At 51.9% G+C, this 23,391-nt stretch overlaps 1 protein-coding gene across 2 annotated transcripts in view; it reads right to left on the bottom strand.

Annotated features, from left to right (window-relative positions):
• SLC25A48 (solute carrier family 25 member 48) overlaps positions 1–23,391 on the bottom strand; it is a 197,381-nt gene that overhangs the window by 22,651 nt on the left and 151,339 nt on the right. Inside the window, exons 1-4 of one of the 2 annotated variants that reach the window (XM_047731014.1) lie at positions 16,852–17,084; positions 12,288–12,331; positions 7,601–7,672; positions 5,282–5,540 (exon numbers count right to left, since the gene is read on the bottom strand). In XM_047731014.1, the coding sequence (XP_047586970.1) occupies positions 5,282–5,540; positions 7,601–7,672; positions 12,288–12,331; positions 16,852–16,897 (421 nt within the window). In that variant the 5' untranslated portion in view covers positions 16,898–17,084. Of the gene's footprint in view, positions 1–5,281; positions 5,541–7,600; positions 7,673–12,287; positions 12,332–16,851; positions 17,085–23,391 lie in introns of those variants that run through there. The other variant, XM_047731015.1, reaches the window with a different exon arrangement.

Below are 23,391 nucleotides of genomic sequence, written 5' to 3'. Positions count from 1 at the left end.
GCAACAGTTTTCATGAGGGGTTACTGCTGTTTAGTATGCAACCCTAATCGGGGCCAGATGGAACTTCCCTCCCAACTTCAGCCACTGCTGATGGAATGTGGTTAAAAAAAAAAAAAAAAAAAAAAAAAAAACCCTTCTGTATAACAATTTCACAGTATGTGCCAAGAATGTTAAAATGACCAGACCCTTTGACTCATTCATGAAGCAAAGAGCCCACACATTTAGGGAAATGACCCTACATGAAAGCAACTCCATATGGACAGATTTCCTGATCATATCATTATGTTTGAAAGAGGATGAACCAGCAACAATGTCAAGGTCCATCCCTAGGAAGGTGTGACCTAAGTTCAGTATTACAGAGAACATCTGTTTCAGGTACTCAGTGTGCCAGGCCTGATGCTCAGATCGTCATGTGAAATCCGTCCTCCCATTCCATCCCAGTTGTGAGGTAGCTACCGTCGCTACCTCTGCTTTGCAGATGAGTCAATGGAGCCTTGGTGACTTGAGGGGAATTGTCTAGAGTTCCTGGGTTGTGGGGGAGAATTAGAAGCAGGTAATCAAACTCTAGAAACTGAATTTTTGCCACGTTGCACCATCCCTCTCAAAACATGTGTGTGATCATGAACACAGTGATGGAATAATGCATGTCTATTTTAAATATTAGTCGTCTATTGTTAATCATTTTAAATGCCATTTTCATAACATGGAAAATGTTATAAACTAAGTTAAAAAGAGGATGTGAAGCTGGAGGAGTACCACTTCTTAACATGTTTTATCTATGCATTTAGAAAAGGAACACATTACTGTATTCACAGCGACTGGATTTGGGTGGATGGACATCTTCTCCCTCCACATTGAATGTTCTAGCTTGTGTACATTTTCAATGGCAAGTCAGCATGAATAGTTCATCAGCATGAGCTCAGTGGCTTTCTATTTGCAAGCCTTCAGGTAGCTTACCTCTTACCTCGATGCGGCCTCTATTCTACCTGTCACATGTCCATGATGCCAGAGGCCTCCAGCACTCAGCTTCAGTATATGGGGGCACTCCCTCATGGCCCATCGTCTCCACCCAGGAAGTGGTTGGGGCATTCTAGGGTAAATCCACAGACTATGGACAATCCCACAAGCCCGGCCAAGGCTGTCTGGAAACACCCATCTCAGCATGGTCACCCCACAGAGTGGGCCTGACCCAGGGCCAAGACCACAAGCTCTCAGGTAGCACTAGCCCCATACTACCAGCTCCATGCTCTGCTAGGCTTCAGGGTGTGGTGTTCGCATCTGCTTTTGTTCTTAATTAAATTATATGACAATTTCCAATTCAGGCCACATGGCATCCATCACCTAGAACAGAGCTGAAGCCACCCCCTCGGACAGAATGTGGGCTTGGCTTGCCACAGTCCCCACCACTCCCTATTATCTCCACCAGAGTGGACACGTGTGGGACCTGCTGCTTTTGTAACAGCAGAGTCATAGGGAAATGAAACGTATTTTATGCTCACATTTTGAAGAGGAAAAGTGAGATACGGGTTAGCAGGGCTGTGGGTGTTAAAATAAATGGAAGAAGTTACTTACTTATGTTACCTCCCTGGTCCCAGTGAGTCTTTGAACTTTCCATCTCTGGCCTAGAGAGTCTCTGAGGGACAAGTAAAAGAAAACCACATCCTTTCTCCCTTCCTGGGAAGATTCCTGGCAAAAAGCACTGCTTACCTGCCCTCCTCCAGCCCCAGTAGTGATCCTGCCCAGCCACCAAAGACCTTCCCCCAAGCAGCTGGGGTGGAAGGTGAGAAACAACAGGTCAGGCAGAGAGGGGCTGCCCAAAGCCATGGCATTCAGACCCACCCCTGGAAATCCAAGAGCTATGCCCACTACCTGGACAATGTTATTTTGGAGACATGTTCCCAGCCTACTTCCCCCTTCCCGTTTGAAGCCGGATTTGGGATGAGTTTGTGCAAAGGCCCAGGTGTTACGAAAGCTGCCATCATCTCAAAATCCCAGGGCAGAAGCAGAAATAGCATCAGTGGGCCGTGAGTCAGAAAGCCTGGGGCTCCATCCCGGCTCCACTTCCCATTAGGGGAGTGACCTGAGGCCAGCTACAGAAGCTGCTGATGCCTCAGGATCCCCTTTGTTAATGTCTAGGGATTGGGTTGCTAGAAAGATTAAACACTTACAGAGCTCCTAGAGTAGTACCTGGCGCAGGGTAAAGGATCAGTAAATACTGGCTATTCTGCCCCCACTGCTGTGACCTGGCTTCGCCCAGATCAGAGGCCTGAGGAACACAGCTCAGGTGGACCCTCCACTCTTGATTTCTACTCTCCCTGCACTTGCTTGGGTAAACGGTCTTTGTCTCTAGCTGCCTGCTAAACAGCTGGGCCCAGGTGCTAATGACTTAGAACTCAGCAGGGCTGAGAAACCCTGGCCTGCAGGAACCTCCCTTGGCTTCTTGTTGAGAGCCTTCCCTGAGTTCACACAAGGCCAGTTCTTGGCACACTGAAAAGGACAGAATAAACACATGTTCATTTTTTGTTGCTGCCTCAAGGGACTGACGAAAGAGGACAAGTTTCCTTCTGGCACTATGATGAACTGACAACCTAAAGCCACGGACTGTGGCCTACCCACACAGGAGCAGAGCCAGGAACTCACCCTCCTCGGACGCTGTTCAATGCCTCCTATGGTGGCAAGGGCAGGGAGAGCACCCTGGACCTCGTGTTCTCACTGCTCAGAGAGCTTATCCAGGAAATGAGGCCCCAGAAGGATCTGGACTTCCCAGGTAGGCAGTTGTTCTCCACAACTGCTCAGGCCCCGGCGAGCAGGCAGGGGTAACCCTCAGTGTAGCCGTGAGCATGTGCACAGACCTGATCTGCAACAATCCCTCCACCCTCCTTCTACCTGCCCCAAAGCCCTTCCTGACCCCCAGCCTGTCCTGATTCCTCCCCTACCACCACATCTGGAGTTGCCCAATTGCTCTCTGCTGGAAAGAGCATTACAGGACAGATAGGATGTAGACACTTCTTCACCACTGCATCCCTAGCACCTAGCTCTGTGCCTGGCATACAGCAGGTGCATACATAGCACATTGGATAAACGAACAGGGCTAGCAGCCAAGAAGACCTTATGGTACTGTTATGGGTATTAAGTATCAGGCATATGGTGAGTGGATTGGCAGTTTTAGCAGCTGCCGATGGGGACTGCTCATGTCCCTAACATTGGCTGCTGCTGCACACCCAGCTTTGGGACCCTTCTTGGGTCTACCCATTCTTTGACAGCCTCCCATCCTTCTTCCGAGCTCCAGAGGCTCCTAGCCTAGCCTCAGGATTCCTTGTAGTTCAGGCCTCCACCTGCCAAGTTAGTTACCATTCTAGCACCCTCTGCAGGGAAGGCAGGGGTGAAGGAGGACAGGACAGAGGATACAATCAACTAATTTACCTCCAACTGTCCCGGGTGTTTATAAGGAAGGTGTTTTTTTTTGAGAAACATCTCCTTTGGTGTCCAGGCTCACTGTGCCTCACCTCGCCCAATATATGAATGCATGCCTCCCCTTCTTCCTCCCCTTCCAGGGTCAAAGTGTCAGGTTGTGAAGGAGGCAGGTCTGCTCCCATGAGCAGAGGAGACCCATCACTGGTAATTCTTCCAACATCTGGACCCAAAGTGTCTGAAGACTTAGGGAGAGAGATTTCCTCCACACCTGAGACCAACACAAGCTTTTCTGAGAGAGGGACAGAGCCAAATGTGAGCGTGGGGGCCAGGCCTCCTTGTTCTCAATCTGCTCGTGACGCCCTTCATTCCTCAACATGTTTGCTTTTGTCTCTGGGACGGGACCAGATCAGTGAGCTTCAAACACTTCTATGAGGTGTCACCCTTTGGTGAAACTAAACTATACCAGGACATGGCTCAGTATGTCGAGTAGAGGGATGTGGAAACCCCTCGCCCTGTATCTCTCTGAGTGGCCCCAAAGACGGTATGCTGCGACCCTCAGGCTGAGCCAGCCTGCTGGGGTCCCGTGTCACCCCACATGCTGACAGTGACCACTTAGTGTCCCTCAGGCATGACCCGACATGTTAGGGCAGCTGGCCCCAGGCTCTCCACGGGCCCCAGTGAGGAGAGCAGCAACAGGGGGTATGCAGTCCTGTCCTGGAAACCTCCTGGGCCGGGCAAGATATGCAGGCTGAATCAAGGCGCTGGGGCTAGGGGCAGGAGAGCTGCTGGGCTGGAAAGCTCCCAAGTGCACTCTCTGGGCTTTGGCTGCAGAACCCAGATGAGCCCACCGAGCCTGGCCTCTGTGGGCAGAGGGCTCAAGGCAGCCCACTCAGAAGGCTGCCAGCAAGAGGGGTCTTGTCCACAAGAGCTGTCAGCCCAGATCAGATAACTGAGGTGTCAGAAAGGACCACAAATCCAGCCCTTCCTTTATGCAGACAGGAGACGGTGGCCCAGGCAGGAGCAGTGCCTTGCCTGAGGAGACAGAGTGACATCAGAGCCAAGAACCAAACCTGGAGAGAGTGAAATCTGTCTAAGACCCCAGCTCATCCTTTCTCGAGAGCTGGCACCTTCTACTCCCAACAGCAAGCACCTTCCCATTCTTTCCATCCTCCTTTAGGCAAAGCACAGCAGACACAGACACTCCTCTCTCAAGACGAAGGAAGTAACACACTCAGCCTGTAGTTCAGGAGGACTGTTTAACACACCAAGAAATGAAGTTCCAACCAGAACGTCAAGGAGGGGAAGAGGAACGACCCCTCACCCTGGCCATAAGTGGTGCAGGGGTGAGGCCTCCCAGCACACTCCCTGGTGTTGTGGTTTTGAGACCCATGAGTCCATCAGGGCTCCAGCCCTGATTTAATGCTCTGGGTTGCTCTTCTAAAATTCTTAATCATTTTTTAACAAGGAGTCCCCCATTTTCCTTCTGCACTGGACACCACAAATGATGCCACTGGTCCACTGGTCCTCACCCACCAGTCATTCATTATCTGTGTGGCCCTAAGGGTCGTCACTTCCAGGAGCCTCCACTTTCTCCTCTGTAAAACGGACATGGTCATAGCATCCACCTTATAGAATTGTTAGGAAGACCAATGACAAGAGCATACCCAGAACGCTAAGCAGGTGGTTGGCATGGAATAAATAATTAATGACTGTTTACTACAATTGATCAAAATGCTAACTGCAGACTCTTAGACAACAACGCAGGTACTCTGCTCAACAAAAAGGAGACAAGCAGCCGCATCCCAGATCTGGCGGACCAGGGAAGGGCCACTGGTGCCCAGACGCCAGGCCCCTACCCCCCTCTTACCTTCCTGAAACGGCTGCGTTTGCATCTGCAGCCGGATCTTGATGAGGTCTACGGGCGTCCCCACCCCGACGGAGACCACGCCGGCCACCATGCTGGCCAGGAGAAGGTCAGACAGTGTGCGGGACCGGCTGGCCTCGGACTCCCGGCCGTGGTGCTGGCTGAGGAACCGCTGCGTGTTACTGAAGACCCCAAAGACCACCGAGTTGTAGACAGCGATGCTGGCAAGGGGAAAGGACATGCCCTTGAAGAAGCCGAACACCTGTGGGAAAACCAGGGGGCAGGAGCATGAGGGCCTTGGGCTGTCTGCAGGCCAGGTGCCAGGCTCCCCACGTGGTGCTCGGCATAGACCCTGCCCTCTTGGAGCCCGCAGGCTGGGGAGGTGACAGCACGGGAAAACTAAATCATCATGTCAGAGACAAGAATTAAAAAAAAAAAGGTTGCTGATGTGATGGGAGGGACCAGGTGGGTGAGTGAGGGGTAGCTCTCCATTCCCCAAAAGGCACAATCTGGCCCAAGGGAGGAACCCACTTCTGTAGGGCAGTTCTGTTTCCTGAGTCCAGGTGCCCTGGGCCTGGAACCCATATTTGCCACCAGTGTGGCCGTGTTCTTGGGCTGGAAAGCTATCAGGCTGCATGGAGCCCTCATGGGCAGTGGGCTTGCCGAGCACCCCACGTAACTTCCTCATTTACCACTCGACCAAAAGCATTCTCTAGGGCACTTGCCATGGGCCAGGCCCTGGGGGCCAACTGTAAGAACGAAATACTTGCTGCCATCACTGAGCCCACATCTGGGGGTAGGAGAGGGGAGGGGGCAACAGATAAACTGACAGGTGATTAAAATTCAACCTGCTAAGGGTGTGGTAAGGGTCTGAGGGGAAGGGAGCTGCAGAAAGACAGCACCAAGAGGCTTCCTTTGCACATAAGCAGAGACCACAGCAGAGGGTGCTGGAGTCTGAGAGGAGAGGGTCCTTTCCACACTGAACTCTCAGGGAACATCACAGACACTCCTCTGAAATCTGGAATATTCCACAGGCCCTTGAAGGAGTCAGGGCAGCACTTACTTTCAGCCCCATGCCAAAAATGAAAAAGTACCTGGAAGCTATTATACCAACTCCAGGTTGCACACAAACCTGCTAATCCTGACCTGGTTCAGAGGTAGGACACCGCACACATACACACACACCCCTTCACACACATGTGCATGCATACACACATGCACACACACACCTCCTCCCCACCTCAGGTTCTTCTTCCAAAACAATCTTCCTCAGATAATGTGGGACATCACTCAGCCTTGAGGTGCTGTGTCTCCAAGAAACACCTGCAGTCCCCACAAAATGGCCCAGAGGCAGGGGGGAGGGGGTGCGGCTGGGGCTGGCAGGCACTGTGGAGAATGTGTGCCCAACAGCAGAATCAGGAGCCACCTCTCAGGGAACTGGGGAATCACACACCACCCCGAACAGCTTGTAGTCCTTTGTAAAGCAGCCCAGCAAGAGAGTTTGAGCAATGCCCTGACACAAAACACACCTCTGAGGAAAAGGTCCAGGCACAGGCAGGAGGCTCCTGAGCCCCAGGGCACTTGCTAGGATGGAGGCTGTGGAGATGGTGGTCGATAAGAAGGCCACATTTCCAGGTACTCGAGGGAAAGCCCAGGGCTGCTATCAATGATTTCTTTAAATCATCAAATCATTTCATCATTAATTAGAAAATGTATTTTAAATTCCCCAAAGCAGGGCCTTAGAAAGTCTTTGGAAAGCACACGCTCATTCTTAAGAAGGGCACATGATACATCTTCCACAAAATATTATTCGCATTTTCCTCTTTGGGAAGGAAAATCCTAGGTCCCCTGCCTTCTAGCAACCTGAGGGACAAGCCAGCTCTGGGCATCTGGAATCCCAAGGGCCTGGCTCCCACCACCCCAGGTGAAGGGACACCTGTGAGCAAACGGTTTACCGGTCTCACCTTTGGCTCTGAAAACTGACATGTCCCCCTGTTTCTGCAGGAATTTTCTACTCTGTGATTCTAAATTCCTCAGAATTTCTCCAGAGAGGTTTCACAAAATCAGCCCCCACCCCCCAGTAACAGCACACAAGATGGCTGGGTTAAGTTTAGGGGACATACAATATTTGAGGTGTGGTGTGAGACGAGGAGAGAAGAGGCAACATAGAGCCAGAAGCGATGAGCAGGAATGAACGGACCTCCAGCCTGACGGGCTGGTGTCGGGGTTCTGGCCGCAGGGCCCAGGCCCCGGGCAGGCTTCAAGCTGTGTGCAGGAGTCCCTGAGGGGGACAGCTCCAGCTCCTGTCCCGGAGGCACTTACACTCTCCCTCCTGTACACCGTGCGGATGCAGCTGAGGGTGTTCTCATAGTTGACGCCGGCCTGCAGGCGAGTCTGTGGAGAGATGCGAGGAGGTGAGGGCCCAAGCCAAGATGGTTCACATGCCCACTGCCCCAGAGAGCATGGGCTTGTGGCACTGAGGCCCAGAGAGGGGAAGGCCCTGTAGGCCCTTCCTGGCCCAGCCAGGAAGGAGGGCAGGATTTCTGTCCCCGCCAGGCTGGTGCAGCGTCCTCTGCTGACACTGCCTCCTTCAATGTCCCCTTCAGGCCTTGCTGAGTGTGGCAGAAGCACTCTTGGGCTGAGAGAAGAACAAAAGTCTCTTTGTTGTTCGAAAGCGATGTTTGTTGGGGGACATGATCCCCGCCTCTTGAGTGCAAACACTTTCCAGGGCTCTGCCCCATCCGCTGCCCGTCACTCTGCCATCCTAAGTATTCCCTGAGTGACCCGCCCTTCGTAGCTCCAGAACCCCTTCATCTCTCACGGGGATGGTGCGCTGGTTGCCGGCGGTTTCCCCACTGGCTCCTGCTCCCTCTCAGCCCTTGGCCTGTGTCTACACAATAGTCACACTGATCACTTCTGACAAGAGCGGATCGCTATTTACAGCTCACTGGTGGCTTCCCACCAGACTCAGAGTAAACCCCCCACTCTCTACCAGTGTCAATGAGGCCTGGGTTGGCACCAGGCCTGCCTCTCACCCCTGCATGTCCTTTCCTCCATGCCCCTGCCCTCTGAGCCCACCACGTGGTACATCCCCCAATCCCTGGCCTCACTTTCCCCTCCCCCACCCTGCCTGAACTCTCCACCGGCTCTTCCTTCCCCCAGAAGGCTCTTCCTTCAGCTCCTACTTATCCTTTGTGTCTGAGCTTGTCATATCTCTGTTTACTTTGGTTTTATTTGGGCTCCCCCTCTCTGTCTGGGCTGTCTCACATTTCCCTCTTGTCCCCATGTGGAGCATGGCCCTGGCATGTATCCCCCTTGCACCGGCTAAATGAGGGACTAGAAGGGAAGACATGGTGTCCTCTATTGGAGGTTGGCTCTCGTGACCAGGGGCATCAGTAGACAGGCAAGGAGAGTCTGAGGAGGCTCACAAAAGTGTCAGGGCACCCCCTCTGAGCCTGGTAAGAAGGAACTCCAAGAACCACAGGAGCAGTGACTGCACCCTGCCCACCAGAACCCAGGGGTCCCTGAGGACTAAGACCCAGAGTGCAGCCTAACACATCACACTAACAGCCTGAGCTCAGTGTGTAGACAAGGAGCAAAGACTCTGGCAGAACACACATCATAAAGGTGGTGGTCTCTGAGGTGAAAATCACAGGAAATGTTTTTTCTGCCCTGAACGGTGTTTCATGTCTGACTTTCTTACGATAGACAAGGGTTACTTTCATTATTTTCAATTTACATTATTTAAAAATAATGTTAAGTATACAACTAATATGGGAATAAATTTTCTTAGTAAAAAAAAAATTCAACATTCTCCCTCCTCAATCTACCCTGCCCCCCTGCCTCAGCTAACCAGCATGGCTAACAGCATGGCTACGAGCTTGATAGGCATTCATCTCCATGGGCTTAGAGACCCCAATGGCCATGGGAAATCCACAGCACTCTCACAGGCAGGACAGGTAAATGGTAGTGTATGTTTTATAACTGTTACTTTCATAATCAAAGAAATGTAGCAGGTGACTCATTCAACCAGTACGATTGAATGCCTGTTTTCCAACAGCCACTATTCCACTCTCAGGAGACTTTCAGCAGTAGAGGAAACCAACCTCCTGGCCTCGTGGAACTTAGAACTAAGTGGGGATGGGGGGAAAAAAGAGTCAATAGTAGGTAATTCCCAAGCAAATATCTAGGTCTGCTGAGGACAAGTATCATGGCGCAAAACAGACCTGGGGGTCAGAAGTGTGGGCTGATTGAGGGAAAATGCAGTATTTAACCATCTGGAGGTGAAGACATGGGGGAAGGCGCAGAGAGATGAGAAGCAGGCTCACACGGATGGGCAGACCCACAGAGCTCTACCTTGGGGTGGGGTATTCCCAACCAGGACAAGAATGTAGGTGAGGAGACTTGAGCACAGGCCTCCCTCTTTCCCCTATTTAAGGCTGGTGTGGAGGTGATACTCTCCACTGGCCCCAGTGTGGGCAGTTCTGCCTCTGGGGACTGAATCCCCAAGAAGGTTCAAGTTCTACTGAAAAACTCGAGGACCCGAGTTACTAAAAAATCGTACATGAGGAAGCTCAACCTAGGAGTCAATCCCAGGTCACATAGGAGTTTTAAAACCATGGAGCAAGGGTCTCCCAGCCATACTGAGCCCTTGGGAAGGCTGCCACGGAGGCCAGGTGCATGGCACACGCCTCTGGGGCCTCGGTTACAACAGGGGCTGGAATTTAGTTGCAACAATTGCGTTCTTAGGGAAGTACGGGGCCTCTTCCAGAGCTTATCTCACAGAATCCCACAAATGCCATGCAGCCTGAACACTCGCCCCGTTTTACAGATGGAGAAAGCTGACTTCTTGTATTAGTTCTCCTACTGCTGCCGTAACAAATTATGACAAGTTTGGCGGCTTACCACATGCATATTTCATTCCCTTACCAGTTTGCTGCTGGTCTAAAGGCAGCTGAACCCCGATCAGGAAGTCCTGGGCATACTGCATCAGGCATATACTCCAAATGCACCAGCTGGGCCAAGAGGCAGGTGAGAATCTGGATCCCAGCTTCAGGGCCACTGTGCAGCCAGGGGCTGGCCCTCCCACCAGTGATGGGGCAGCCATGGGCAGGAAAAGAGCCTCTGACCTAGGTTAGCAGCGCAGGAGTTTTTAGCTCGGCTCTTCCCGCGGCAAGCTCTGGGACCTCAGACAAGTCCCAAGGCACTCGCAACACAAGACAAGCTTGTGTGTTCATCAGGATGGAAACGGTTCACTCATGACTCTGTGCCACAGGGACAATCTTCACAAGAGCCCTGCTGGGAGGTGCTCTTTGCCCATTTTTCAGATGAGGAAAGCAAGGCTCGGGGAGGTAAAGTGCTGCACCCTGGTCACAGGAGAGTAGGTGGACAGGCTGAGAATGCACTCCAGATTATTCCAACTCTAAAACTCTTGCCCGGACCTTTCTAAGACAGGGACTCCAGAGAAAATGTAAGCCAGAAGAAAGGAAGAAGCATGTTCTGGGGAGTAACAAGGGCCCTGGGCCACATCCCTGGGCTGGGACCAGGCCAGCCATGTAAGCTGGCATCACCAGGCTGGTACCCTGTGCGGAGAGGTTCTCAGGCTGGGCAGAGACTGGATTTGACGTATCAGGAAGGGTTCCCTCAGAGACTCCAGGGGCAGAGAGGACAGGAGGAGGAGCACTCCAGCCTTTTCAGGTGGCCAGACTTGCCTCTGTGGGGAGGGGGCACCTTCAACAAGCCCCTGGCCTGGCGAGGGTTAAGGGAAGGATGCTCTACCAGAGAGACACAAGAGGCAGCTTGTGCCAGAAATGTAGCTGGAAGGCCCACGGGGCAGGGATTGGATTTGCCTGGTCTACCACTGATGCCTTGCTATCCACATACCATCTACACACAGAACGTGTCCAGTATGTGAAAGTATGAGAAAAAGCAAGGCCCATATGGGGCTGATCCCCATCAAGAAGAAAGCAGGCCTAGGCTCTGACCTAGAGGGCCTGCTGTCAGAGAAGGAGGAAGACAGGGCAGGGGATGGTGGGGAGGCCGATGTGTGATCATAGCAGCCATTTGGCGAGAGCCAGAGCAGCTTGTCTTAGCACACGATCCAGGCAAAGTTTTAGATATGACTGTGCAAGTCAAGGGTGAGAAGGCACTATTTGAGACCATGTCCCAAGGTACGGCTCTGTAGTCCTGTTCACCACTGAGGACAGGGGGCAGCGATGGGGGTGGCGTCAAAGAATGTCCCTTTGTAGAGCGCCTCACTCCCTCACTCCTCAATACTTTGACACCTGGCATGACCTCGGGCAAGCCCTTTGCCCTTCCTGGGCCAGCTTCTCCATCTGTAGAACAAGGGGCGTGGATGAGCTCCATGCCAGAAGGCCGTGTTGGGTCCTCAAACCTCCCCCACTTCCTGGAGTTATAATGGCTCCCCATTCCCAACCCAAGTCCACAGACCTGCTCTGACAGTGAAGGCCTCCCAGGATGGAGTGCTGACCCACCTTTCCTGGCTTCTGATCTAGAGCAGCTTTCGCAAACCCGCTGCATCAGCCAAACTGGCCATGCTGGCTTTTCCCAAGCGTGGCCTGCACACGGTGTCCCTACCTCAGTGCCTTAGCTCTAGCCTGGAGTATCTGTTCTCATCACCTGAAACCCAACCTTAAATTCTGGACTTAGCTGCCACCTCACGCCTGAAGCCTTTCTTGTTCCTTAGTTGCACAGAGACTGGCAAGGGATACTTAGCATTGCCTTGGCTCCCTCCCTCACAGCCCATGAGAAGCTGGAGGCAGATATGCAACATTCACAAAAACAAAATCACTGCCAAGTAACCAGAGGAGAGCAAGGATTCCAAACCAGTCCTCCTAGCACCCCACCCCACCCCCACCCCCAGAGTTGGCATAGAGAATCTGCCTTGGGCTGGAGACTGTCTTGGGATCAGAAAAGGCAGACACATTCCTGGAGGCAGACTCACTCCAGGCCACTTTCCAAGAGGTAAAGGCAAACATGGCTGCAGTACCTTGACTGTGTCTAGAGGGTGGCCAACGATGACACTGGCTGCACCTGTTGATCAAAGAAGAAGAAGACCTGGTCACTGACCGCTGGATTCCTCACATGTACCAGTTGGCTCTTGGGATAAGACAAACAGCTTGGGCACTCCCATTCACTCATTCAGTCAATGCCCAATTACCAGAGCCTCCCCCGACCCACTGCAATGTGCTAGGCACTGGCCCAGTCACTGAGGAAGGCAGAGAAAATGAAGTAAAACCTGGGCCCTGCCTCAAGAAACAAGCACCCCCCAAAAAGGGCAGTGAAGTTGCTGGGACAACTGGTGATCCACATGCTTAAGAATGAAGCTAGACCCCTACCTCATGCCATATACAAAAACAAACTCAAGAGAGACTGAAGACCTTAATGGAAGCATTGAAACTATAAAAATCATTTGCTGAAACACAGGGGAAAAAACTTCATGGTCTTAGATTGGCAACAGATCCTTAGAACACCAAAAGCACAAGTCACAAAAGAAAAAAATAAATTGTATGTCACATAAATTAAAACTTTGTGTGCAGCAAAGGACACTATCAAGAAGGTGAAGACAAGTTATGGAATGGGGAGAAATATCTGCAAATCATATATGTGATAAGGGTCTTGTATCCAGAATTTATACAAAATACTTAAAACTAAAAAAAAAAAAAAAAAAGTATTTTTTTTAATGTAGGCTTCATGCCCAACATGAGGCTTGAACTCATAACCCTGAGATCCCAAGAGTCTCACATTCCACCAACTGAGCCATCCAGGTGTGCCCCACCATTCTGTTTTTTTTTTTTTTTTTAAGCAAAGGATGGGAAGAGACATTTCTCCAAAGAAAATATACACATGGCCAAGGTGTACATGAAAAGATGTCTAAAATCATTAGACGTTAGGGAAATGCAAATCAACATCACAGGGAGATTCCCCTTCATACCCATTAGAATGGCTACAATTATTTGTTATTGTTTTTTTTTTTTTCTTTTTCTTAAAGGCAAACAGTAAGTGTTGGTGAGGATATGGAGACTGGAACTCTTGCTCATTCCTGGTGGGAGTGTAAAATGTTGCAGCCACTGTGACAACGGTTTGTCATTTCTTCAAGAAGTGGAACAAAGAATCACAATATGGCGCAGCAATTCCACTCCTAGATAGAGAGCTGAAAGATCGGACCACGGGCACTGAACAAGTACACGAACACATATATTCACAGCAGCACTATTCGCAACAGCCAAAAGGTGGAAACAGCCCAAATGTCCATCAGTACCTGAGTGGGTAAATGCAATGCAATGCGGTAAATCCTTGCAATGAATCCTGTTGAACATCAACGGGAATGAAGTGCTGATGCCCTTCAGTGTGGAGGAAGGGTGCAAGAGGCCAGACGCAGAAGGTCCCAGGGTGTCTGATTCCATCTACTCTAATTATCCAGAACAGGCAAACCCACAGAGACAGAAAGCTGGTTAGGGGTTGTCAGGGCTTGAGGGGAGGGGAAATGGGAGTGACTATTTGATGGATCCAGGGACTTCTTTGGGCAGGAGGAAAATTTGGAACTAGACAGAGCTGACAGGTGCACGACACCATGAATGCACTAAATGCCACTGAATCGGATGCTTGAAAATGATTATTTCTAGGTTATGTGATTGGTGCCTCAAAAGGGGGGGGAGGGTGTGAAGAGAAAACCCGGAAACTTTTCGGTTACCTATGGTTCAGTTTACTTCACTTTTTTTAGACCTCACTTTTAGCAGGTGTAGGTGGGAGTCATATTAGCATCTACCTCATGATTCCATTGCAAGAATGAAATGAGCTAATGAAGGTCAAGTACCGGCAGAGTTCTGGCTCTAATAGGCTGTCACTATCCACTTTTAGTTGGGTTTTTTAAATTTGTTTTTTGTTTGTTTTTGTTTTTAAGAAGGCTTCTCTGACATGGTGATGGAATCTCTGGATTTTTCTTCTCACAGAAAAATGCCCATCTGCACACACAGTCGCAAAGGCCTGAACAAATTCCCTGCCCCGCTGATGAGGAATGAAGCCTTTCTGTCCACATGGGTGATTTAACCAGGTAAGGCAGTCCTGGAATAGGAGATGGGTAGAGGGGCAGAGGAACAAGCTAACCCCAGAACAGACATGTGCTCTGTCTAGAACCTCCAGACCCTTCTCAGTCCCTTCTTCCCACAGAAGTGGGAGGAGACAGAAAGGTGAGAGGCAGAAGGAAATGAGTATTCATTCTATAGGAGCCCCTCCCAGCAGGGAAGAAAGGACTTCTGGTCTCCAGATTCTAGTTGCTTCACTATGGGCATCCCTTAGCCCAGGAAAGCAGCCTCCGAGCCCACCTAGGACATGTATCTCCCTGGTCATTCATTAGTCCATGCATCTGAAAGCAGGGAATACAAAGATCAGAAATGGGACCATCAGGTCAGTGGTTTCCAGACCTGAGGGCCTCACAGACCAGTAAAACTTCCAACAAAATGTAAAGGATGTCATGGTGGAATTTTATCCTGCAAGTTCATTAAGAAGGAAAACAGCTAGAGATGAGTACAGGGGTTAGGATGGCCCTGGTACCAGGCTGTGTGGGTTGGAATTCCAGGGCTCCAGCTGGACGCACGGCCTTGGGCAAGTCACTGAATGTCTCTGTACACCCATTTCCTTGTCAGTAACATGAGGATGTAATAATGGTAGCTACCTCACTGGGGCTACAAAGAGATACACACCAACAGACATGAGACCATATACTGTCTGATTCAATTTGCATAAAATGCCAAGAAAAGGCTAATTTATCGAGCCAGAAAGTAGATTCAGAAAGTTGCCCAGAGGGAGAAGAAGGGCACGGAATTTAACTGTGAATGGGGATCTTACCGGGGAAGAAAATGTGCTAGAATGAATTTATGGTAACGGCTGCACCACTGGTAAGGTCGCTAATAATCACTGAATTGTATACAAAATTGATGCACAAAATAACCTCAGAGAAGTCATTTTAAAATTACCTGTGGCCCTTCAACAGCACCTGCTATTGACTCAGCATTCAGGTATGATCCTCATCCTCACTCCAGGGAAGCAAGAAAACCCCCAAATCAAAAGACAACAACAAAATGATAACATCAACTTGCAGAATAAAGGACAATCCACTATTTACTGTGTGACTTGGGGAGGGTCCCAGGATCATCAGAGACCTGTAGCTACTTGGACAGCCTTACCCTCAAATCCAGCCAGGGACAGCCCTTCTGAAGCTGGTCTGGCTATGTAAGGGTACAGCCTTAAGTAGGGACGGCTCTCCCCCAGAATAGCTGACGGTTGTCCAAAGAGGGCCTGAATAGGGCCAGTGGGACCCTGGGTAGCACCCCGACCCCATGGTGAGGTTAGGAGAGGAAGGTCTAGACGGCCTGTACAAAAGAACTGCTTATGGTGAAAGGGACCACCTGTGCTCATGACAGCGAGAAGCAGGGGCCCTGCAGCTACGTGCTGGGGGTCAAAGGCAGGCGGAACCATCAGAAAGGGATCCTGGAATGCTATCTGGTCTGTTGTTCTTTTTATCTGTTTCATTTTCATTTTCCTATAAATCTCCTGTTCCCCATTTCCGAACACTTGGTGGGGCACAAACACACTAATTATAGCCTCTGCCTCAGCACCTCAGGTTTTTCGTTTTGTTTTTGCTTTTGACTTTGGGCAGAGGTTGCAATTGCCAACATCCCTTTTCTGAGGATCCTCTTAGATGGGGCCAAAAGAAAGATAACATTCTACAGTAAGTGCTAGTGCTTCTCATCCCCTCCCCGGGCCCCACTGGTAGCTGATAAGAGTAGAGAAATAAACCTACGGTAAAGAGACGATCAGAGAAGCGAGGAAATGCAGGCAACTCTTGCCCAAGCAAACCCATCCCGGGCCCAGCAGACACCGGTTCCAGGAGCGGCTCCAAAGGAAAAATGGCTCCAAGACGGCCAGGAGGAGAAACCGGACAGTCAGTGGATAAAAGCTGAAAACTGGAAGGGTTCCTCCTATCTGGCAATGGGCACCTGCAGCCAGGCGCTGGGCTCCCAGCTCTGCGCCCCGCACCCTTCAGCCAGGGCGCCCTCTAGGGCCGGCCTGATCGCGAAGCCGGGCTCCCCATCCCGCGCCCGGGACAACCGCCACCCTCACCCAAAAGATCTTGCAGCTGTGTCCTCAAACTCAGGCGCACACCCGGTCTCTAAAGGGTGTGTGCGCGCCTGGGCGCTCCATTGGCTGTCGGCTTCGACGGCGGGTTTAATAGTTACCGGAGACAGTCCTCGGGATCCTCACTTTGAGGCAAAGCCGCAGCTCAGGGGGAACCTGCGACGCTGGCGGGGCAGCGGGCGAGGGACAGCAGGCGAGGGACAGCGAGGCCAGCAGGCGCGGGGCGGTGGAGCACTCCGGCAGCAGGCGGCGAGCACGATGTGCGCGGGGTGGAGGCGCAGGGGTGCGGGACGCCCAGACGTATCATGGCACGGTCTGTAAACTCGGCCGGGTCTCTCTTTTTCTCCCTGGCCCGGACGTATCCTGCAAGCACACTCACCTCCCGGAGGTTCCCTCCCATCCAGGCTGGGGCTCACCTCCGATCCAGCCCGCCGCGAAGTCCTCCAGCTGGAAGCTGCCCATGGCCGGAGCCGCGGCTCCTCGCGCTCCCGGAGCCCGGTCGGTGCCCAGTCAGAGTCCGCGGCGCATGCCCCGCCGGCCCGCGTGTCGGGGGAGGAGGTGGGAGCCTGGAGCGCACCCCAGGACCTCCCGCTAGTCCTGACTCTGAGCCGCGCGACCGATCAGCCGCCGCGCTCACCTCTCCAAGAGTCGGCCGCCGCGGCTAGCACGCCCCCAGCGGGCCTTAAAGGCGCCGCACCTCGCCGCTCCGGGACATTGGGGCCCGGCGCGCGCGGCATTCCCTCAGCGCCCCCTTCTCCATCGCCCACGCCGGGCCACCTTACACCCTCCACGCCTCGAGGCGAAGATGCCGGCCCTGCCTTGTTCACACCTTCCCCGAGACACTGCAAGAGATGTCAGGGACAGTTTTGCAAAATTTATTAGAGGTGGAAATGGAGGCTTTATCCCAAGTCTAGAAGAACGTGATCGCAAACACCTGGAGGTGATAGGATCCTTTAAAACAGTGCTGGAGGACTTCTAACTGCGCAGGGAGCAGCTTAGCCCCAAGTCCTTAGTTTTCCGAGGAGCTGATTGAAAGCTAGGAGACAGTTCCGCTGTGAAAGACACAGGACACAATTTTGCAGGCCCTTTTTGGAGGTCAAGGACTCTTCCACGGCCACACCCTCCACACCCCTCTGGCTAGTCCCAGGCTGCAGAACCCTATCTATTCAAGAATAAAGAGTGTGTGGAAAGCACCTAGCCCAAAGTTAGACTCAAATCACTTCAAAATAAATACTTGCTATCTGGATGTCTTCAGGCCAGAGTCTGTGCCCAGGGCCTTGTGCATGGTTCCACTTCCTCCTCACAGCAGCTGGGAGCAGGTATTAGGATCGCCCCGCTATGGGTCAGTTCTGTGTGTCTGCCTGGCCTCCCAGCAGTACCCAGTGATCCCATCAAACACTAACCTAGGTGTCGCTGTGGAGGTATTTCTATAGATAAAGTTAACATCCCAAACCAGGTGACTTTAAGTATGGGAGCCTATCCCTGATAATCTGAATGTGTCCCACCCAATCCGTTGAAAGGCCTTAAAGAGCAAAATGGAGAGGCACCTGCCTGGCTCAGTGGCAAGAGCATGAGACTCTTGATCTGGGGTCTGGAGTTTAAGCCCCCGTTGGGTGTAGAGAATTTTTTTATTATTTTAATAAATAAATTATTATTTATTTAATTATTTTAATAAATAAATTATTATTTATTTAATTATTTTATAAATAAATTATTATTTATTTAATTATTTAAATAAATAAATTATTATTTATTTAATTATTTAAATAAATAAATAAATAAAATTAGCGGCACCTGAATGGCTCAGTCGGTTAAGCCACTGCCTTTGGCTCAGGCCATGATCCCAGGGTCCTGAGATTGAGCCCCACATCACACTCCGTACTCAGTGGGGACCCTGCCTCTCCCTGTCACTCTGCTGGAACCCCTTGTTTGTGGTCCCTCACTTACGCACTCTTTCCCTCTCTCTCAAAAAAGTTAAAATTAATTTTTTTCATTAAAAAATTTTTTTAAAGAGCAAAATGGAGGCTTCCCTGAGGAAAAAGAAATTTTGCCTGTGGAATGCAGTGTCAGCTCCTGCCTGAATACCTCCAACTTTCCAGCCTGTGCTCCAGATTTCAGACTTGCCTAGCTAGACCCCACTTAACGTAACATATACATCCCCTGCTAATTACTTCCCTGGTGGAACCCTGTGTGCACCCGACACAGCTCTGACATCGCTGATTCCAATCAGCTGTGGGCTTTCTCTTCTGTCTCCCAGCCCCAGGAGCTGATGCTTACTGCCTTCTCAATCATGTCCCATGCAGCACCCAAGCAAGCAAACACCTGGACATTCAGGGTCATGTCAGATTTTCAGATACAGCTTTCCAGGGGCCTAGCTCCCCTCAGATCCAGGCTCAGCCTACACTGTCTGCTCTGGGCCACCCAGGAAGGCTGAGAGGTTTTCCTCTGTCCCTCAAATATCCTCTCTGCAGGTAGGCTCTGCACCCAGCCAGAACCCAGCTGGAGGTCCATGCTCACTGGGACCCATGGCCTGGCTATGTGGAGGTGCTTTTGGTGTAGTGGGAGTTCCCTGACCTCCTTCCAAGAAAGAAGGTGATTTGATGCTGGTTTCCAGCAGGACACCAGCCCTGGCACCCCTCATGGTGAGGGTATGGTCTAGAAGGTGCCTCTGCTGGGTCTGCTCTTCTCCCTCTGGCACGTCTATGTCACCTCCTCCAGGCCATCATGCAATAGCCACCCAGGCCTCCTTCTTCCAAAGCAAGACAAAGTCTGGCCACTGAGGCTTGCTGATAAGGGCCAAGAAGCCTGCTGAGGAGTCAGGGCCCACCATGAGCATTGACCCCCAAGCTGTGCCTTACCTACCAGGCCTGAGTTATGTGCCAGAACAGTTCCAAGACATGAATGGTCTCCCAAGACGGGCCCTTTTGTGAGTTCAGCACTGAACAAGACAACAGGTGGAAAGGCCCACTGTCTTGGAGGACCACCAGGCCGATTGTCGTTCCTCAGTCCTGTGTCAGCAGTAACTGGAAGGTCCTGAGTTGGCAGGCAGTGGCTCTGAAAGCTACTGCTTAAACTGCTAATGAGTGCAGCAGAATGGAAGGAGTGGGCTCCTTTCCAGAATTAACCACTGTGCTCCATTCCCAGATGAGTGCCACAAATCTACCCATGAGGCACATCACCCGACAGGCAGGGGGAGGACCCAGGTCCAATGGCAGTCACAGGGCTGGCCTAGAGCAACCCAGACCTCTAGGCTGGGGACCTGGCAGAAGGCTCACTCTGAGTGACTCCTGGCTTCCCTGCTTGGGAGCATTTGGAATGCTGTCATGCACATTTATATTCTACCCTTGCAAGAGAGAGGGTTTGGAAACTGAAGCACAGAGAGATCAGCTCCCTGGGTTGCCAGGGCCAGAGAAGTCCCCATTTCCTTTCTCCCTCAACTCTTCCCAGGAGGTACCCTCCTGGAGCGTTTCCCGCTGTTGTGGGGTATGCACGTGGGATGTGCTGCTAACACCTGACAACCAGCGGCCCACTTCCCACCTCTCGTTTGCCTTTTCAGGTGATAACTTTCCTGAGCACCTACTATGGGCCAGTCTCCACTCTTGGGATCTGTCAGAGAGGAGCCAGTCTGAGTTGCTCACAGGGAGGCAGCGGTGAGAGCCCTGGGGAGGGAGCTGTGTGCCAGGCAGCTGTTGGGGAAGCCTCCAGGCCTTGAGTCTCTGGGCTACACCCAGTCTATCCAGCCTCATGGTTCTGCCTCCTTAAGGCTCTCTTGGCCAAGCCCTCCCCTCCCACTCCCTGACACCTGCACCTGCCATGCCTGAGCCACACATGCCTGAGCCACACAGTCCTGAGCCAGCTGCTCCTGCCTCATGGCCTGTGGCTGCGACCCTGCCTCCTGCTCTCTTCCCTTCTGGAAGCCCAGCCCTACTCAGCTACTCTCCCCTTCTCTGCTGTTCCGCTCTCCCTCCTTGATGCTTCCACCCCCGTGTGGACCTCCAGGAGGTCCTCAGGACCCTCAGCACCCTGGCCCAACCATGTCTGCATCTCTCCACTCACAAGCCCCACATCTCATCTCCCACTCAGACCTTACACCTTTCTTTACCCAACACCTCCACCTGGGTGGCCCCATGTCATCTCTGATGTGACATGTCCCTTGATGAGCTATGTAACTCCCCAAGTATTCCTCTTTTCCCACCCAGCCAGTCACCCAAGCCAGACCCTGGGTGTTGTCTCTGATTCCTCTCTCTGCCCCAGGCCTCTTCCCAACAGCCATCTCCTCCTTGACCCTGATGTTCAGCCCTTTCTGGCCTCTCCCTAGGTGGCTGAGCCCAGGCCTGTGCCACTGCCTGCCTAGATGAGGGTGACAGAGGCCCTCTGCCCCGTCCCCTGTCTAGTCTCCTTGCTGCTGCCACAGTGAGTTTCTGAAGCCTTGCATCCGCTCTGGCCCTCCTCTGTTGAGGGACCTCCAATGACTCCCCATGACCTTGAGCATAACTCCAACACCCTGTTAGGCATGTGGGCCTGGGTCTGGCAGCCTTTCTACTTCTTACTTCCTACCATCTCCCTTCAGACTCCCCCACTTCCTAGCACCCCCACCTCAAGCTGGGCAACATGTCCTCCAAACCCCACCTGCTTTCCACATACGACTGTGCACACATGTTCCCTTCCTGTGAATGCCTTCCCCTCAGCTTCTCTGGCTAACCCCTCTACCTGACCCATTTGAGACTCAGCTCAGCGCCCACCTTCTCCTGTCATGCCTTCCGTGAAGCACTCACCACCACGCTCCGCCCTAGATCCGCTCCCTCTCAAGTGTATTTCCAGAATATCTTGGGCCTATCCATATCACGGCTGCCACACTTTAAAGGTTAGTCTGTCTTCCTAAGAACAGGGCAGTGCCTTATTCTCCTGTAAACCTGCAGTGCCTGGCACAGGCCAGTCACCACTCAGTGGGCTGTGGAAAAGGAAAGGCTGTGGAGCAGAATTCTGAAAGGCCTGCTGACTGCGGACAGCCTGAGAGGGGGTCCAGGTAGAAGACAGAGCAGAAGAGGCCCTGGTCCTTTCTTGGCATGTCACAGAGGCCTGACTTCTTTCAGGCCCTCAGAGCTACCAGATGTTTTTCCACCTCAAGACCTTTGCCTTAACCACTCCTGCTTGTGGCTCCCTCCTCTTGCTGTTCTGGAGGAGAGCTTCCACTTCCTTTAGGCCTGGATGCTTCAGGTGAAACGTCCTCTTCAGAGAGGACTCTCCAGGCCCCTGGGCCAAGGTCAAGTCCTTGTCCCTCTCGAGGCATCCCTGTTTCTCATTCTACCCCTTACCATGTTGGTCAGCCTTCGTGCAATGCCCAGGAAGCCTCGGAGCAAAGGACTCTTCCGAATCACCCACGGCCACTGCGTCCTAAGCCTTGGGCCATGGAACAGATGAACGGGAATTCCTGATCGCTGAATGCAAATGAATTAAGTGGAAACACATGTGTATGTTGTATTTTTCTTTGGGCATTTGTACCTGCTGCATCCATCCTGTACTGGTCTCAGACAGTGGGAGGTCTCTGGTTCCTTCCAAATCTTATGGAAAGGGAAAGAGCACATGGTGGTTTTTAAGGTGCTGTTCAAGCTTCTCACTTGGGGCGACATTCCCTTCATTAATGACAGTTGTTTGGGAAAGTCTATTCAAAGCATGTTCAGACTGTATTTGGTCCAGCATTAATTCAATTTGACTCCAAGTCAAGAAACAGAGTTGCAGGGCTGGGAAGGGCTGGGAAGGGGCAAAGCAGCCACTGGGAGACTGGGAAGCCTGGGCTCTGCTTCTGGTGCTGCTGCTGCCTCCCTGGGCCCCGTGGGCAGCTCCAGCTCTCAGTTTCTCTTCCTGTCTTTTGGAGAGTACAGATAACTTCCATTGTAGGCAGTACCCAAGAAGTACGAAATTCTGGGCCACCGTGACACCGGCTATGCATGTCTTATCAAGATGTGCCAGCAGAGAGCGCTGCTGTCCAGCACTTGGGACTCCCAGGAGGAAAAAACCAGCTTGGCCGCTCCAGAGGGAGTTTCCCGGCCCAGATTCCTCTGCCCTGGGGCTGGCAGCGCATACACTTGGAGTGAAAGAGGAGCTGAGCTGGGAGGCTCACAGGGATCTGAAGGTGCCAGAGGGGACATCTGAGGGGACTGAAGAGGATCCATCTGAGGCTGTGAGAAGCTGACTGTACTGGGAGGGAGAATGCCCCAGTAAAGAGAGATGACACCCCCTATCTCTTCACCTGCCTTGATTCAACAAGACAGCAAATGTACCAGGGTCTTTTTTTTTTTTTAAACCAGGGCTCCAAGCTGGCCCAGTACTCTATGCTCCACCTCCAACATCTCATTGTATTCTGTGAGTAAATTCCCCATTTTATAGCTCAGAGGAGTAAGGCTAAGGGAGGTTAAGCAATTTCCCCAGAGCCATACAGCCAGTGAATGGAGGATTATACACCTGCTGCATGACTCCAGGACCCAGCTCTTAACTAGAGTGCTGCCTCTTGGCCAAGACTTAGAAAGTGGAGATGACTTTTTCCAAAGCCCTTGCTTGTCCCCATCCCTGCCCTGGCCCATCTGCATAAATGTCCTAACTTCTGTGATTAATTTCCCCACCATCAATAAGATGGTATGAATATTTGCCAACCACACTCATATTCTTAGGGCTTCTGCAGCAGATGCCCCAGTAATCATGGGGAATGCCCTGGGATATCCTCTGTCCTGTCCTCCCTGACAGACTCCCCTGGACTGAGCTGGTTCTGTGCACATCTGAGAGCAGGAAAGCCTGGTCCACCTTGGGCTTTTCTTCTCAACTCCTGGACATCAGTGGACTGGTGCTGAGGACACGTGGAGGCTGGGCAGGTCAGGGGACCAGGTAGATCTAGAATGGATGGGTTTCTATGGGAGGAAAGGAAGGAGGGGTGGAAGGATCCAGAACAGCAGTTGTGACCA

The sequence above is a fragment of the Lutra lutra genome, chromosome 5 (assembly GCF_902655055.1).
Source record: "Lutra lutra chromosome 5, mLutLut1.2, whole genome shotgun sequence".
Lineage (NCBI taxonomy): Eukaryota > Metazoa > Chordata > Mammalia > Carnivora > Mustelidae > Lutra > Lutra lutra.
This window is presented reverse-complemented; position numbering and strand designations above follow the sequence as displayed.